Source organism: Platichthys flesus, chromosome 14 (genome assembly GCF_949316205.1).
Source record: "Platichthys flesus chromosome 14, fPlaFle2.1, whole genome shotgun sequence".
NCBI lineage: Eukaryota > Metazoa > Chordata > Actinopteri > Pleuronectiformes > Pleuronectidae > Platichthys > Platichthys flesus.
In genome coordinates this window covers 21,191,464-21,205,493 of record NC_084958.1, presented here as the reverse complement: position 1 = coordinate 21,205,493, position 14,030 = coordinate 21,191,464, and the positions used below count along the sequence as shown (strand labels likewise).

The window sequence follows — 14,030 nt, the reverse complement described above, 5'->3', positions numbered from 1 at the left end:
ACGAATACCAAAGAGACTGAATTTAGAATCTGGCATCCACACATTATAAAACTCATATTTGTCTCTTAAGGCTCACATTGAGTCCACTTCTCCTCTTGATTTGTCTTTTTTTGGTCATTTGTGTCTCTTTGTGGTCACTTAACTTGTCTTTTAAACAATTTTTTTTTTTTAGAATCCTGGGTCATTTTTGGGTCAATTCAGTTTCTTTTGGTCAATTCTGCATCTGTTTTCCATCCTATTTGTTTTTGCTTTGAGCCGGTTTTGTGTTGTTTTGCATTTTGCTCCGTCAATGGACCCTGAGCTGTGACGTCAGCCTTTGTCCCAGAAGACGAATATGTAAGGAAATGAGCGTCTGAAATATTTCTCCACTGAGCGATAATGTGTTGAAATCTGCTCTGACGACTGCAGATTGACAAAGTCAATAAGATTAAACTCCTCTACTCTGTAACTTTTATTGGGTTTAATGTAATATTTGGACATTTGTGATACAACATTTACATATTTATACTCAACGCTTATTAAGATCCCAAAGAAACATGCTAATATCAGCATTCTAACATGTTTTTGTTATTTTTTTTTTATGTTAACACGCTAACGAGTTGATATTTATCAGTTATAAAGTTCAGCATCTTATTTTGGTATGTTCTCATGCTAACGTGTTAATGATAACCATCATAGTAACCTATTGATGTTCATCAGGGGGAAATGTTGACTGTCTTAGTGTGGCGTGTTAGCATTTGCTCTTTGGCACGAAACACAAATAGCTGTGGCAGCTTCAACCGAGATGTATCACAATCTCTCCGGCGAGAGCATGAATGTTTGAACCTTATATCACGATGACGTGATATAAGATGACGTGCTGTGGAGGCATTTCCCTCAAATGCATGAAATGTTCAGTTTCATGGAGAAAATTGATATTAAAAAAATTCACTACAGTCAGTGGGGTTCAACCTCTGAGGACCACGATGTCCAAATGAAGTTTATTAGTCACTGACTCGTTACAAAACTGTTCCTGTCGTTTATCTCTCCCTCGGAGCCGAGTGCTTGCTCACTGCGGCAACTGTTTGTTTTCTCTTTAATAGTGAAAGGGCTCGACCTCTGTACGTTATGAATCTTTAACTAATTGATGTATAATGTATATTTAGTCTCTTATCTTAGACCTGCTGACTCGGCCTTTCTTTCCCAGTGGTGACCACACGTCTCTCGGGGCGCGGCTCTTTTCAAACTGGGCATTTTGATCAAACAGTCCAAACCTGAAGAGCAAACACAAGGACAACTACGACGTGGAGGCGATCAAATGTGCACAACCCTGCAGTGTGTTTGTTGAGGGAATCACGGAAACCTGTTCTAAAAGAAATGACCCTTATTGTGACTTATTGGGCTCATTGAACTATTCAGCTCAGAGATGTATTTAAAATACATTTTTTAACCCAGAACCATTCACGTCACCTAAGAAACCTTCAATCTCAATGAATAACTAGTTGTTAGTTATTACTTTTGGAGGAGGTGACCTTCGAGAACACAAAGTTAACAAGATAAAAGAGGTGTGACCAGTTTGAGGAGAAATTACTGCTGGAAATTCCCCTTTCAAAACCTCAGTAGATCACATGATGTGACCTCATGTGGTGGAACCGCAGCCTGAGTGAAGTCAATCTGGTTCCGTGATGTGATGGTTCAAATCTCTGTGGAATCAGGAAATCAAGTTGCCCTACCTGCTGGGCTACCTGCCTGGTAACCTGCTGGGCCCAGTAGGCTGCCAAGCAGGAGCCGTTGAGCCGCTGGGCAAGAGCCGGCCGATATTTAATAAAAATAATATATAATAATCACCGTCATTATAAATAATGGATTGTGTGAATTATCCATTAGAATAATATTGTGAATATAATGATAGTGTATTTTCAGTCTAAGAGTAATCTAGTAATCTGCCGCAGCGTTACTACGTCTTGTTTTTACAAGTGTCAAGTTCTTTGTATTGAATTTCATAATGTAAAACAATATTTTATGATCGCCTAGCAAAGTTATTTCGGGTTTAAAAGTGTGTAGGAATATAAATCTCAAACCTAAACCACGTTAATTAATTAAAACAAATAGAAATCTAAATTTTTTATAAATAGAGATTTTCTCCCGGTGTCACAAACGTAGCTGTCGACTTCTGTGTTGAAACTTCTGGTTTATTTCATTCTTCAGTTTCTTCAGGTGTTGACCTGGTTACAAATTTTTCTACAGCACTGGTGACCCCGAACAGAAATGTGATCCGTCTCAGACACTGTCGAGACTCACAAAGGACTTATTGTGTAGTTTGTTGTCTCTGTTGTTTTTTTTAACTGAGAGAGATTGCCAACACTGATAGAACAAATATTCTCAAAGTGCATCTTCAGGAAACTTCTGGAAACTTCTTTACTGGAAGACGTCATCTAACCTGAGAGTCATGTAAGCTACACTTTGCTCACAGTGTCGAGATCAGATTACACAATGAAGAAACATCTATAATATGTGCTTCTAACCAGTATAACGTGGATTTAATTAGTATATATACACAATGGAATTTAAAGTTAAGTTTCACTGTGGATTTCCCAACAGAAGTTCTTTGTGACATCAACAAAAAAAGTTCCAGTAACAATGATGCTGCCAGCTTCCGCCAACGGAGCACGAACCTGCAGGACAGGTTGTCAGGTGAATTCTTACAGAGCCACACCTCCTCCAGGATGCTGCAAATACCCAGCCTCCTGCCCCATCACCACCCACATCACCCACACCACCCACATCACCCACATCACCCACAGCTCCACCACCAGCGCTGACAGCTGCCGATTTACATCTCTCCCCCAGTATCACCACCCTCAGAGGAGCAGAGACACCTGAACTCAAAACAGCTCTTTCACTCTACAGGTCACTTTCACAGCTCAGAGGTAAGTCCCACCAACGCTTTTCAAAAAACACATCTTTATTTCTGGATTATCCTCAAATCTTTGATTATTGTGAGAGTTAATTTTTTGTTGGTTCATTCTAAGGATTAATATTGTGAATATTTTTTAGAGACATTTACATTTCCTTGGAAGGGCTAATCCTGAAATACATATTTTTACACAGCTGATTAAAAACTGCAATAGTTTTTTTAATTAAGCTTAATTTAATTATCATTATCCCAAGGTGTTACAGATACAATTTGATTCCTATTTATTCTTATCTCTCCACAATAGTACTATTTATTTTTGATATAAATAATACTTTATTGTTGATACAAATAATGCTCACTCACATTAGCTTATATATTTAATGTTACAAACCATTAACCATGAATTTGCGACGTTTACATGTGAAGTTATTTAATATTGCATAAAGTTATGTAGTTGGAAATAGGCTCAAACCTGCTGCTGAGGAAATGTCGTTTCAGAAATATTGATTTTTTTTGTGTTTGAAGTTTACAAAAATCATTTTTCTGTCCCTGTTAGAAATGGAAGGAGGTTTCATCCTGTGCTTTGCGGCCATGATGCTCTTCATGGCCCCGGGTGTCAAAGCAACAGCTCATTTATCATTTGCAACCAACATCTCACAGGTTGGTTTTCATTCCACTCAACGTCTGGGTCGCAATCGACCTTTGTACTGTTTACACTTTATGAATATTTGTTTAACACCCAAATGGAGAGTTTGACCAGCAGGTTCTACTGTTGGATATTTGATTGGACATGTAGAGTACAAGAAAATACTCACCAGCTATAGTATCATGTTTATTTTTGGACTTTATAAATTAATGACCTGTGTTTTGTGTTAACTGAAATTCATGGTATGATGCTGTTTGACTCGGCCACCTCCATATTTACTCATGCACTTCACAAAACATAATAAATGTGGCATTAACTACAATCCCTGATTCACCTCACTGTCCTCTGACGGCTCTGCAGTGAGGAAATAACAGGTTTTAGTCTCAAATGCAATTAACGTCATTCTAAAAAGTATTTACTATAATTTCTCAAATGTTTTTAATAGTTTTTCACACGATTTCCAAGCAGCAAAAAATGATTTAACTCCGACTGAAGCTGTCTTATTTTACTGACTTGTCCTGTAAGTGAATGTGTTTGTGTGTTTGTGTGTCTGCCAGGTGAACATCACTCGTGCAGGCTGTGGAAACACTAAAGTGTGTGTGGAGACACCGATGAAGTGTGATCCTGCAGGAAACGCCACCTGTCTGTTCGGCTCTGCAGTCGCCTCCGCCCCAGTGGCTCCCAACGGGGCGAACGTGACCGTCCAGCTCAGAGGAAACTCAACAGGTTACATCGCACTGGGACTGACTGCTAATGAAACTAAGGTAAAACAAACAGAGCACTGGACAGAGCACATTCCTGTTCAATCAAGCTGCAGCAGATTGTTTTGGGCTCTTTCCAGACCCACACTGCATCCTTCCAAGTGTCGTCTATAAAAAGGCAAACAAGATATTTTGCAATCTCCCTTTAGGAGGAAGATCTACATCATATTATTGTTTTTAACATACTGCATTTCACAAATAAAAAGTTTATGGATTCCAAATCAGTGGCCTTGTCCTGTAAAAGATCTTCTTCCTCAAATCCAACACTTCAGATCTACACAGATCAAAGAGAGACAACACCCAGGCTGTGATTAAATACCTGAGTTGTATTGCACCTGATGGTAAATGACGGAGTGTCGAGTTATATCCTGGTTCCACATCCGGTTCCCATAGAGAGAGATCAACACTCAACCCGCACACGTGAAATATGACCCTGGGACATTTACTAACACAACATGTACTTAATGAGAATGTGAGTCCACACCCTTGCAATCCAGTTCTGGTCGTTACTGTCCAACAATAACAAATACATTTTTAAATGCTGCTATTAAATTCCTTTCAATAAGAGTACCTTTAAAAAAAATCTAAACTTTTAATTGGAAGGATTAATTTCATGTTTTCATGTTGAACTTTGTAACTTTAAGCAGTTTTTTTACAAATAAATTAATTATTGTACAATAAATGAATTATTTTAATTGTGATGTTGTTGCCTTAGAGCTTTGTAAGACCAGTTTCCAACCAGCAGAGTTAGAAACTTGAACCATTGACTCATTTACAACCTTAACAAAGACACTTTGTGACACTGGAATTTACTTATGTCTTCACAAAGAGGAATAACCTGTGTCCTCCTCTTCCTCCTCCTCCTCCTCCTCTCTCCTCAGGGAACCACCATGCTCTTCATCTGTGGTCAGAACTCCTCGGACAATGGGAACTTCTTCTTCCGCACGATGCAGTTGAACAACACCAATCAAATGCTCATGGCAACAGAGACGGTGAGTTCTTACCTGCCCTCCAAAGCCGAGGAGGAACCTAATGTGTATCTGAATTATCCTCCATATATGATATGAAACTGGATCAACAGAAGGTGAAATACATGCACTTAAGGATGGTTACGATTTGTTATATATCACTTGTGGTGAAATGCATTTAGTATATATTTAACAAACCTATTAATCAGATAACAAAATGATTTCCTGACCTTTCAGAGACGGATTTAGTCTCATTTGTCAAATTGTATTGAAATCAATTTACAGAGACTCGAACCAAGAGGTTTCGGTTCGTTTTCATTGCTCTTAGCTCGTCTGACTTTGTTGACACTTTGCCTTTTCAGCAAGTGAAAGAAATCCGAGGTGTGGTGAGCGGCAGCCTGATCCAGTGCGAGTTCATCGTCCTCAACGTGAACGCCAGCAGCACCAGGAACACCCAGGACACCAGCTTCAAGATCCTCCTGGGGTCTGGTTCTGTTACCGGGGGTGAGTGGACAAACAGATTGAGTAGAAATCATCTTTACTCTGTTTGTGTCCATTCAAATACAAACATTTGACACAAAGGGATAAAAAAACAATAAACCAACAATATAAAATCACTGTTTCACTTTGTACTTCGTTGTTAGTTGTTCAATAACATGAATGAAACGGTTGCTCCTGTTCCTCACGCTTGGTTTGATTCTTCAGATGTGATTGGTCCGTTCAGCATCACCTTAACCAGTGACCTCCTGGACCTGGCCAACCCGAGTGGGACAAGCACCGTGGCACCCACAACAGCAGGAGCCGGTAGCCTTCTCCACTCATATGGTAAACAACCAACAATCCGCCGGAGACATGTTGACAAACACAACACAACTGACTCCACAATCATGATCAGAACTACAAACCGATCCTCACATACACATGGCAGCTTTAACACTCGGTCTAACTTGAATCTAGGGTTGGTTCACAGAGATAAACGTTCTGCCGTGCAGGGTGAGGTTTCTGTTTGTTTCACCGGCTTTTTAATTCCCTGGTTTCTGACTCCACAGCAACACAATGCAGAACAGAACACAATAGAACGAGATGTACCTTACATCTCGTTCTATTAGAGCTGATCAACACAAAGAACAATCAGTGACTAACCTCAGAATGTTCCTCAAATCCAAAAAACAATCCTACGGTCTTTAAACCACAGAACAATACATTTGTTTGTTTAGGATGTTTGTTTCTGAACTGAGCTCCAGAGTCAAAGAACAGGAGAGAAGAGTTTCACGAACATTCCCTGACTGACGTCTCCTCTCTTTCTCTGCAGCTCTGCTTCTCCTGCTGGGCGTCGTGGCTCTGTCCTTCACACACAGAGCTTGAGTCCAGAGGACGCCTGTGGCCTGGAGACGTCTGTGCAGGTTGGACGCAAAGAGGACAGACGAGTGGACAACTGTACAAATGTTAAACTTATCGCATTACGTTTTGCACCTGTGTGAAAGTTTGAGTTTTAGCTGCAGCAAAAACAGATGATGGTTCAGAAGGTAGCTGAAGGTGTTTGTGACCAAATCATTCTTTAATTTCCTTTCCATGACTTGGTGGTGGAAAAATGACTAATTTATAAAAGAATGTTTTTAATGCGTATAGATTTATAGTTTTTTATACCTTTAACATCTACTCTGAAGACACCATCATGTTGCTGCTGTTTGTGCTTGCCCTCATTTAGGAGCAGGCTTTTTAGAGACTTGCCAGGTCCACAACTTAGGACCAGTTAGAACCCTACTGTATGAATATTATTAGCTTGATTCTGTATTTTCTTCTGTAACTATGAAAACTAAACTACAGTAAAACTGTTTCTCGGGGCCTCCGACCGAACTTGATGAAAAGGTTCTGATTTGAGAAGTGGACTCTGAATTGTGATTAAATGTTTTCAGACTTCATTTAAATTGTTTTGTTTTTTAATAAAAGGGAATTGATACAAAATGCAGTTTAGTCATTTTCATTTTTAAAGACAAACTTTGTTCACCCCATAGAAATCTGCAATAGAGATTGTGTGGGGAAAAAAACTGACATGAGGACACAACCACTTTTAATATTTTATTGCAATTTATTTCTTTACAGTTAAACATAAACGGAATAGTATAAAAAACTGACATTAACATACAGACACATAAGGTCAAACAAACTCACCGATGAGGACAAACACATTGAACCTAAAAATCGTATATTTCGCAGCTGAAGTTGGGGCCTTGCATTAAGACATGTCCGTCGAGCTGTCGTCTCTGAGAACATTAGGTGTCCATTTGTCTGTCTTCGCCTGAAGACAAGTAACGACTCAGTAAAAACACAAAAACCAAAAACTACAGCTAGCTATTCCTGTGACGGTGAACGTGGACAACTGATGAAAGTAACAAAGAAAAGAAGAAGTCAGTTTCAGGGACAATGGAACAACATCGCGTGTGCACCATGCTTGTGTGTGTTTGTGTGAGTACACATTTGCCTTTTGTATCTACAATGAGTGTTAAAACAGAGTCTGAGTTCCTATTGGAAGCCGTGCAGCGCTCCTCGTGTCGGCGTCTACGAGTCGTCTTCGCCGTTGATACTGTCATCGTCACCATCCACGTGCTCGCCCTCCTCTTCCTCGTCGTCATCATCATCGTCCCTCTTCGCCTGCACAATGTGTCAATCAAGAGTTAATCCCATTTTAATATTCAAGACAATTCAACGATGTTTGCTTTGTTGTCTGTATGGTTATTAATTGTTTATTTGGCAACAATGCTCTGTATTTGTTGTGTTTTTGATCATTTGGGTTAAGTTAAAAGTTCACAAGGAGACTTAAGTGCTCGTCAATTCCATTTACTGTAATTTAAAGGAGACATATTACGAAAATTCCACTTTTGTTATGCTTCTTCACGTTGATTTGGGTATCTAGAATGTCTACAGTCCCAAAAACTCTGGAAAAAACGGGTCAATCTGAGAAGGGTGCTGTTTTAAATGATCCTTGTGGTATTTTGACCAAAATATGTTACAGACATTTCAGTAAGACCCTAAGGAACCATATCAACTGTTTTAAAGGGGGCATAATATGTCCCCTTTAAAACTGAAACCCTTGCCGCAACACAGATGTAACGAACAGCCAGGTCAGAACTCGTCAGAGCTCATTGCTTCCTGCAGTGAGTTTGGTATTAAAACCCTAAGAGACTAATATTTATCTGTAATGTGTGAGCAACGAGGATCCATGAAACCTGAGGCTGCCAGCATCGGCAGTTTGTGTGGAACCTTGATGGAGTCTCACCTCTTCCTCCAGCATGTCGGCATCCTCGTCCTCATCATCTTCCTCCTCGTCCGAGTCGTTCATGTCCTGGCACTCTCTCACCCTCTTCAGCCCGTCCTCCTTCTTGCTGCTCGAGTGAGGTGGTGAAGTCACTTCTCCCGGCTCAGGTTTCATGCTCTTAGCTGCAGCCAAACAGGGAGACACTTTCAGAAATGATCTTCTATTATATTAAATTAAGTTCTAAGAAGCAGCAGGTGCCTCTGTCGATCTGGGGATTGTCTCACTATTAAATTAGACAGATCTTTCTGTACTGCAAATTTTACTTGACAAAAATACCTGGTTAAGTACTTGTACATTTTAGATAATAGGAAAAGATTTTTGCCTGACAGATAATACATAACCATTAAAACAAACAAAGTTTCCTTCGTACTCGACTTCTTGTGTTGGTCCTTCTCCATGCGCCCCAGGCTCTCCAGCAGGTCGTCCACTTTGCTTTTGATTTGGGTCAGCTCCCGCTTGATGGTCTGCAGCTCATCCACTTTCACTTCAGAGAAATAAGAACAATAAATCTCTATAAGTACAGCTGTGACGTAGCTTCCAATTAGGGCAGCCGAGCTCCCCATTGCCAACAAGTGATGGACGAGGCTGTGGATAATGTAGCAGGAAGCAGTGAAACACTCACTTGCTCTGGATGAAGAGATCCTCTGGCTGCTCTTGGAGGAGGAGGAGAAGCTGCTCTTGGTTCGCCGGCTGCTTCCTCCGCTGAGGCTGACCCGCGGGCGCTTGGACGGGATCACGGCCCGCGACAAAGGGGGAGGAGGAGGAGCGGGGACACGGGACGGGTACGAATACATTCTGGGATCAAAGACAACAACAAAAAGAGGTCATTTTCATATCGATGTCATCGTTGTGTTTTCTGTTCAAACCAGGAAACGTTTAACTCACCTGTCGTAATAATCTCTCTGAAAGTCGTAGTCAAGGTCAAATGTGGAGCTGCTGTTCAGGAAGAAGAATAAAAAGCGTCAGGAAGAAAATACGATGAGGTGACAGTGTTTATTTCTATATATATATATTATATGTATTTTTGGCTGAAGTCTGGCGATTCGTGTCGGGTGGGTTTTAGCTCTGTGGTGTACCAGCAGTGACAATGTATGTATACGATCATGTCGAGTGACCTGTACATGTCTCCAGCGGAGCGTTTAGTGGTTTTTGACCTTTGTGGTTTGGGTTCTCCAGCCAGGTTGATGTCTGAGGAATCAAAAAAAAGACCACAAATCATTGCATGGCTTATTCTGAAGATCACAGATCAAATATTGAATTAAAACCAAATTCAATATGCAGAAAAACAATGTGACAGGAGTTTTATCGGCCGTGAATTTAAGGTCGGGATGCCGAGGGTGTAAAATCTTTACTTCTCTCTCCAATTTAAAAAAGTTATAAAAGAATGTTTCCTTACCAAGCACTTGTCCAACTATCATCCTTCCATCCTCTCCAGTGACCGCAGCCCGGGCGTTCCTCTCGTTGGAGAACTGGACGAAGGCGTAGCCCTTGTGGACGGAGCAGCCGACGATCTTTCCGTACTTGGTGAAGAGGGCCTCCACATCGCCCTTCGTCACCAGCAGGGTGTTTAGGTTGCCGATGAAGACCCTGGAGTTGAGGGAGCGTTGGTCGGTCTTGTTGGTGACGTTGCTGCTGGCCATCAGGCTGGAAGTGGTGGGTGAGCGACTAGTGGGAAGACACACACAGACAAAGCAAAGATTTAGCAGCGTGCATGAGCAACATCCACCCGTCTGAACTCCTCCTGTCACGGAGGTGTAGGAGTCTCCAGCTGCAGGGTCTGAGAACCAGGACGACATTATGACCAGGGAAACCAAGGGTTAAATCTGAAGGAGAAAACTGCAGCAGGTTGAGGGACAGTTATTGTTCTAACAGGAGACACATGTCCAACATGTCTTTTCTATCTCAGCTGCAAATATAACTATTCAAAAAATAATCAAAATATATTCAATTAGTTGGCAGATTATATTAAGAAGCATTTTCTGAGACCTGTAATAAACTCATAGAGGTCAGACACTGAGTGGATTTCTATCATATCTAGTCTTCTTAGTGAATGCAGTGATGTAACATCAGCAGACGAGACTGTCCTCAGTTTATTTGTTCTGGCGATGCCTGAGGAGGTTTATACCACATGTCATAATTTGATGACATTACATCTAGTGCCACTGTGTAAATATGTTGAGCTGAACACTGGGTTGAACATTAACCTGATCAATAAAGCATCTGGACATCCAGGATCTAGCACTTCACACTTTCAACACAATATTCTGTGTGGCTTATTTCAAAGACGAGTGACATCCCCACTGAAATCCTTATTTACTATTAAACACAAAAAAGACACATGTTAATGAACATCTTAAGGAAACCACTCATTTTCAAGAGCTTGAAGATCTGAGTGACCGACACGGGGCCGATAACCACCCGACTGGTTTTATGAAACATTAACTGGCTTATTAAGAAACACAGGGCAGGACAACAGTGTTAACATTATTTACTAAGCAGTGGGTGGGGCTCCTCCTCAGAGTTTTTGATTTAGAGGAAAGAAATTTAACTGGAAATATCACAATTCATTAAACTTTGGTAAAGTCTCTTCTACATGTTTAGAAATTTGTATCATCTGCATTGCAGCACCATTTTACTCCAGTAGAGGACAATGTTTTCATACTAACAGAGCCCAGGATGCCATCATTGTCTTATATTGTCAACTATTGAAAAATCCTGGAAGCTGCATTTATTTATCTTGGAGGCAGCGAGGCGAGGATTAAATATTGTGAAAAATGCTTGCAGATAAATTTCCTAACGATTGCTGCAGCTCTAATTAATTTACTGTTTCTCACCGAACAAAAGGTTTAAAGCCCCAACAACATGTAACTTGTTTTATTCGCTGCCGATTTAAAAACAATATTCTTCTGGCATCGTAGAGCTGAGCAGACTGACTATCTATAGAACAGTGCATGTTACACCCAGGGAACATTGTGACACTCAGTGGAATTTGGAAATTGGAGCCTTCATACAGGAAAACATGACAACAGTGGTGGCATCAACAGTACACCCCCCACCCCAACCCCCCACTCAGCCTGCCAGGGGGGCTAAACATTCATCACTCACTCCATAGCGACTGTGTGCAGGGCTGTCGTCTGCCTGATGTTTGAGGCTGTGGCCTGGGTTCAGTTTGGGCCGGTGTCTCGACGGTCACCTTCGCCCCTCACGATTTATACTGAGGCGACAGAAAACATACCTCAGTCAAGCGGACAGGGTTATCTTACTCCAAGTCTTACCTGGTTGGGTTGTGTGTGTTTGTGTGTGTGTGCAGAAGTCAGGGATGAGGCAAACAAAAATACACTACTAATACACGAGGGATGCGTTGCCAGGGATTATACCAATACAACTAGACACACAACCTACATACTTGAGACGCACATTTAACACAAGAGACCATTAAGATTTATGATTAACGCGCAGAACCCGATATGCTTGAGTTTTTGTGTGAGTGGTTGTAGGTCCGAGGGGAGAAGATGAGGCCTTTTAACAGAATCATGTCATTCAGGGATCAACTTGAACCACAACTCAAGTTGTGTAAATAATCCTTAAACATTAACGCTACGTCTTTATATCACAAACTTGACTAGTCATGTTTATATTTGGACAAACAGAGTTACTGCTATCTACTGAAATAACTAAATTTCCTGTTTTTGTCAATTCTTTATGGTGTCATTTCATTCTCCTTTAACGTGGAGGAACGTTAGTGTGGAGGGGCGTTATGTTTTAAAGGTTAGGTTTATTTTAATATATGTGTATATATATATATATATATATAAATCAAAACTACATGTGGGGCGTGAGAACAATGTATTTACTGCTGGGATGTAGAATGACTTTTAAGGACGTCTTTTTAGTGTCCTCTAGATCTGAAGAATTCATAATGCAACACAGTGCATTTTTTCACATGAGACATGTTCAGCCAGCAGAGGAAGCTTGTGTGTTAAGAGGACATTGCTGAATTCAAATCAAAGGTCCCAATAATTCATTGGATGTATTGTTCAGCTCTGCTTCCTGAGGGAAGTCAAAATGTCTGCAGTGAACAAGAGCTCCTGGTGAGAGTGGATGTGAGGGGTGGGGGGTTGATCAGGACAACACATAAACAGCCATTATTCTCTTTCAGTTAAACAAGGTTTAATTCGTGTTTTTGTTAAGTGTGTGTGTGCAACGTTCAGCAACAAAACTGGGAAGCCTCCAAAAAACTAAAACCACAAAAACAAAAACCACTCTTCATCATGGGAGGTGCAAAAAAAAAAAAAAAATCTACTCCACATCCAAAACAAACTGAGAGCAAGAGGAGCCGGGGAAGCTGAAGTCTGGGGGGTGGGGGGATTCGTGGAAAAATTACCTAAACCACCTACAATACTACCAGCCCTGGAGCCCGACAGCGCCACCACCAGGCTGCACAGTGAACCACGGGGCCTCCGCTAGCCGCTGGGGCTCAAAGCAGGCTGGCATGGCTAACGCTAGCCCAGCACAAATCGAAAAGCATCGTGAAAAAATACACAGCAATCAAAACTAGTCCCTCTGCTTTGCAAAAATACTAAAAGATATATCAAAACCTGCAAAAATGCTGATAAACCGTGCAGCCGATGATAATCTGCGATCGGTCGAGGGGGAGGGGGGGATCGGGACAAAGCTGCGACTACCTCACCAAAAAGAGCCGCTAAGCTAGGTGGCTAGCTGGAGGGCTGGGGAGGAAAAACACCGTCAGTCCCGTCAAAGGAAAAGTCTCCACAACCACCGCTACGAAAAACAAAACTTGAAGGAAACCGTCGTCGTGTTTGTTTGTTTGATTGTTTTGTTGCTAAAAAAAACAACAAGCAGCTTGCGTGTGTTCTGCGTCTCTCCCTCTCCCCCCGGGTTAGCTAAGCTAGCTACCTCGCTAGCTAGCGAGCTAGCTCCTGCGTCCGCTGGCAAAACACAGCAACAAAAAAAATGGAAAAACACAACAAAAAAACCCACCGTGGAACAAAAATCCCAAAAACCAAAAGGAAAAAGGAAGTAAAAATTGGAAAAATGTCTCGGGACAAAATACTCACCACGACGTGAACGAGTAAAATGTCTGTCGCTCGGTAAAAGCGGTTAATTAGTTCGGTCCCGTTCGGAGCAGCGGCGGTTCGCCCCCCGTGCGCAGCGAGATAGCTTTCTTCTAGCCGCAGAGCTAACGCGATGCTAAGTGGCGATGGCGCAGCAGCGGGAGGCGGGCGCTGGGTTTGGGTCAAGGGAGCGGTCCGAGGGAGCGGGGTCAGAGAGTCCGGTGGGTGGGACGCGAGATACACCTTTGCTCACGCCGGTGCGACCCGGTGAGTAAAACTCACTCACCCGTTGTTTTGGAAAAGATCCTGCCTTTAGAAACCTGCAGGGATTCGAACCTTGAGTTTCTCTTTTCCGACTTTGACTCACA

The 14,030-nt window shown here is 41.6% G+C and overlaps 2 protein-coding genes across 9 annotated transcripts; one reads left to right on the top strand and one right to left on the bottom strand.

Moving 5' to 3' along the window:
* The first annotated feature begins 2,747 nt into the window (after positions 1-2,747).
* On the top strand, positions 2,748-7,236 carry LOC133968056 (putative ferric-chelate reductase 1). The gene is made up of 7 exons (XM_062403871.1): positions 2,748-2,909; positions 3,453-3,556; positions 4,100-4,306; positions 5,185-5,295; positions 5,634-5,775; positions 5,977-6,096; positions 6,584-7,236. Exons 2-7 carry the CDS (start codon positions 3,455-3,457, stop codon positions 6,634-6,636), a joined length of 735 nt encoding a protein of 244 aa, XP_062259855.1. The 5' UTR covers positions 2,748-2,909; positions 3,453-3,454; the 3' UTR covers positions 6,637-7,236.
* Positions 7,237-7,337: 101 nt separating this feature from the next.
* On the bottom strand, positions 7,338-13,816 carry LOC133968044 (heterogeneous nuclear ribonucleoprotein C-like). 8 transcript variants are annotated; one of them, XM_062403849.1, is made up of 9 exons: positions 13,666-13,816; positions 11,693-11,801; positions 9,984-10,252; positions 9,703-9,775; positions 9,473-9,523; positions 9,210-9,382; positions 8,958-9,074; positions 8,549-8,709; positions 7,338-7,923 (listed from the first exon to the last, which is right to left on the bottom strand). In XM_062403849.1, the coding sequence occupies exons 2-9, from the start codon at positions 11,695-11,697 to the stop codon at positions 7,831-7,833; spliced, it is 942 nt and encodes a 313-aa protein (XP_062259833.1). In that variant the 5' UTR covers positions 11,698-11,801; positions 13,666-13,816; the 3' UTR covers positions 7,338-7,830. The 8 variants fall into 8 exon arrangements, with proteins under 8 accessions (XP_062259833.1, XP_062259835.1, XP_062259836.1 ...); XM_062403851.1 differs by having other exon boundaries at positions 8,958-9,071; XM_062403852.1 differs by having other exon boundaries at positions 9,473-9,520.
* Between the last annotated feature and the right edge of the window lie 214 nt (positions 13,817-14,030).

Coding starts and splice junctions, on each gene's coding strand:
- LOC133968044 (XM_062403849.1), bottom strand. Junction 8,710..8,957: donor GGACCAACACAAGAAGTCGA/GTACGAAGGAAA, acceptor GTTTGGCTGCAG/CTAAGAGCATGAAACCTGAG. Junction 7,924..8,548: donor CCGACATGCTGGAGGAAGAG/GTGAGACTCCAT, acceptor CACATTGTGCAG/GCGAAGAGGGACGATGATGA.
- LOC133968056 (XM_062403871.1), top strand. CDS start 3,455: ATGGAAGGAGGTTTCATCCTGTGCTTTGCGGCCATGATGCTCTTCATG. Junction 5,296..5,633: donor TGCTCATGGCAACAGAGACG/GTGAGTTCTTAC, acceptor TTGCCTTTTCAG/CAAGTGAAAGAAATCCGAGG. Junction 5,776..5,976: donor GTCTGGTTCTGTTACCGGGG/GTGAGTGGACAA, acceptor TTGATTCTTCAG/ATGTGATTGGTCCGTTCAGC.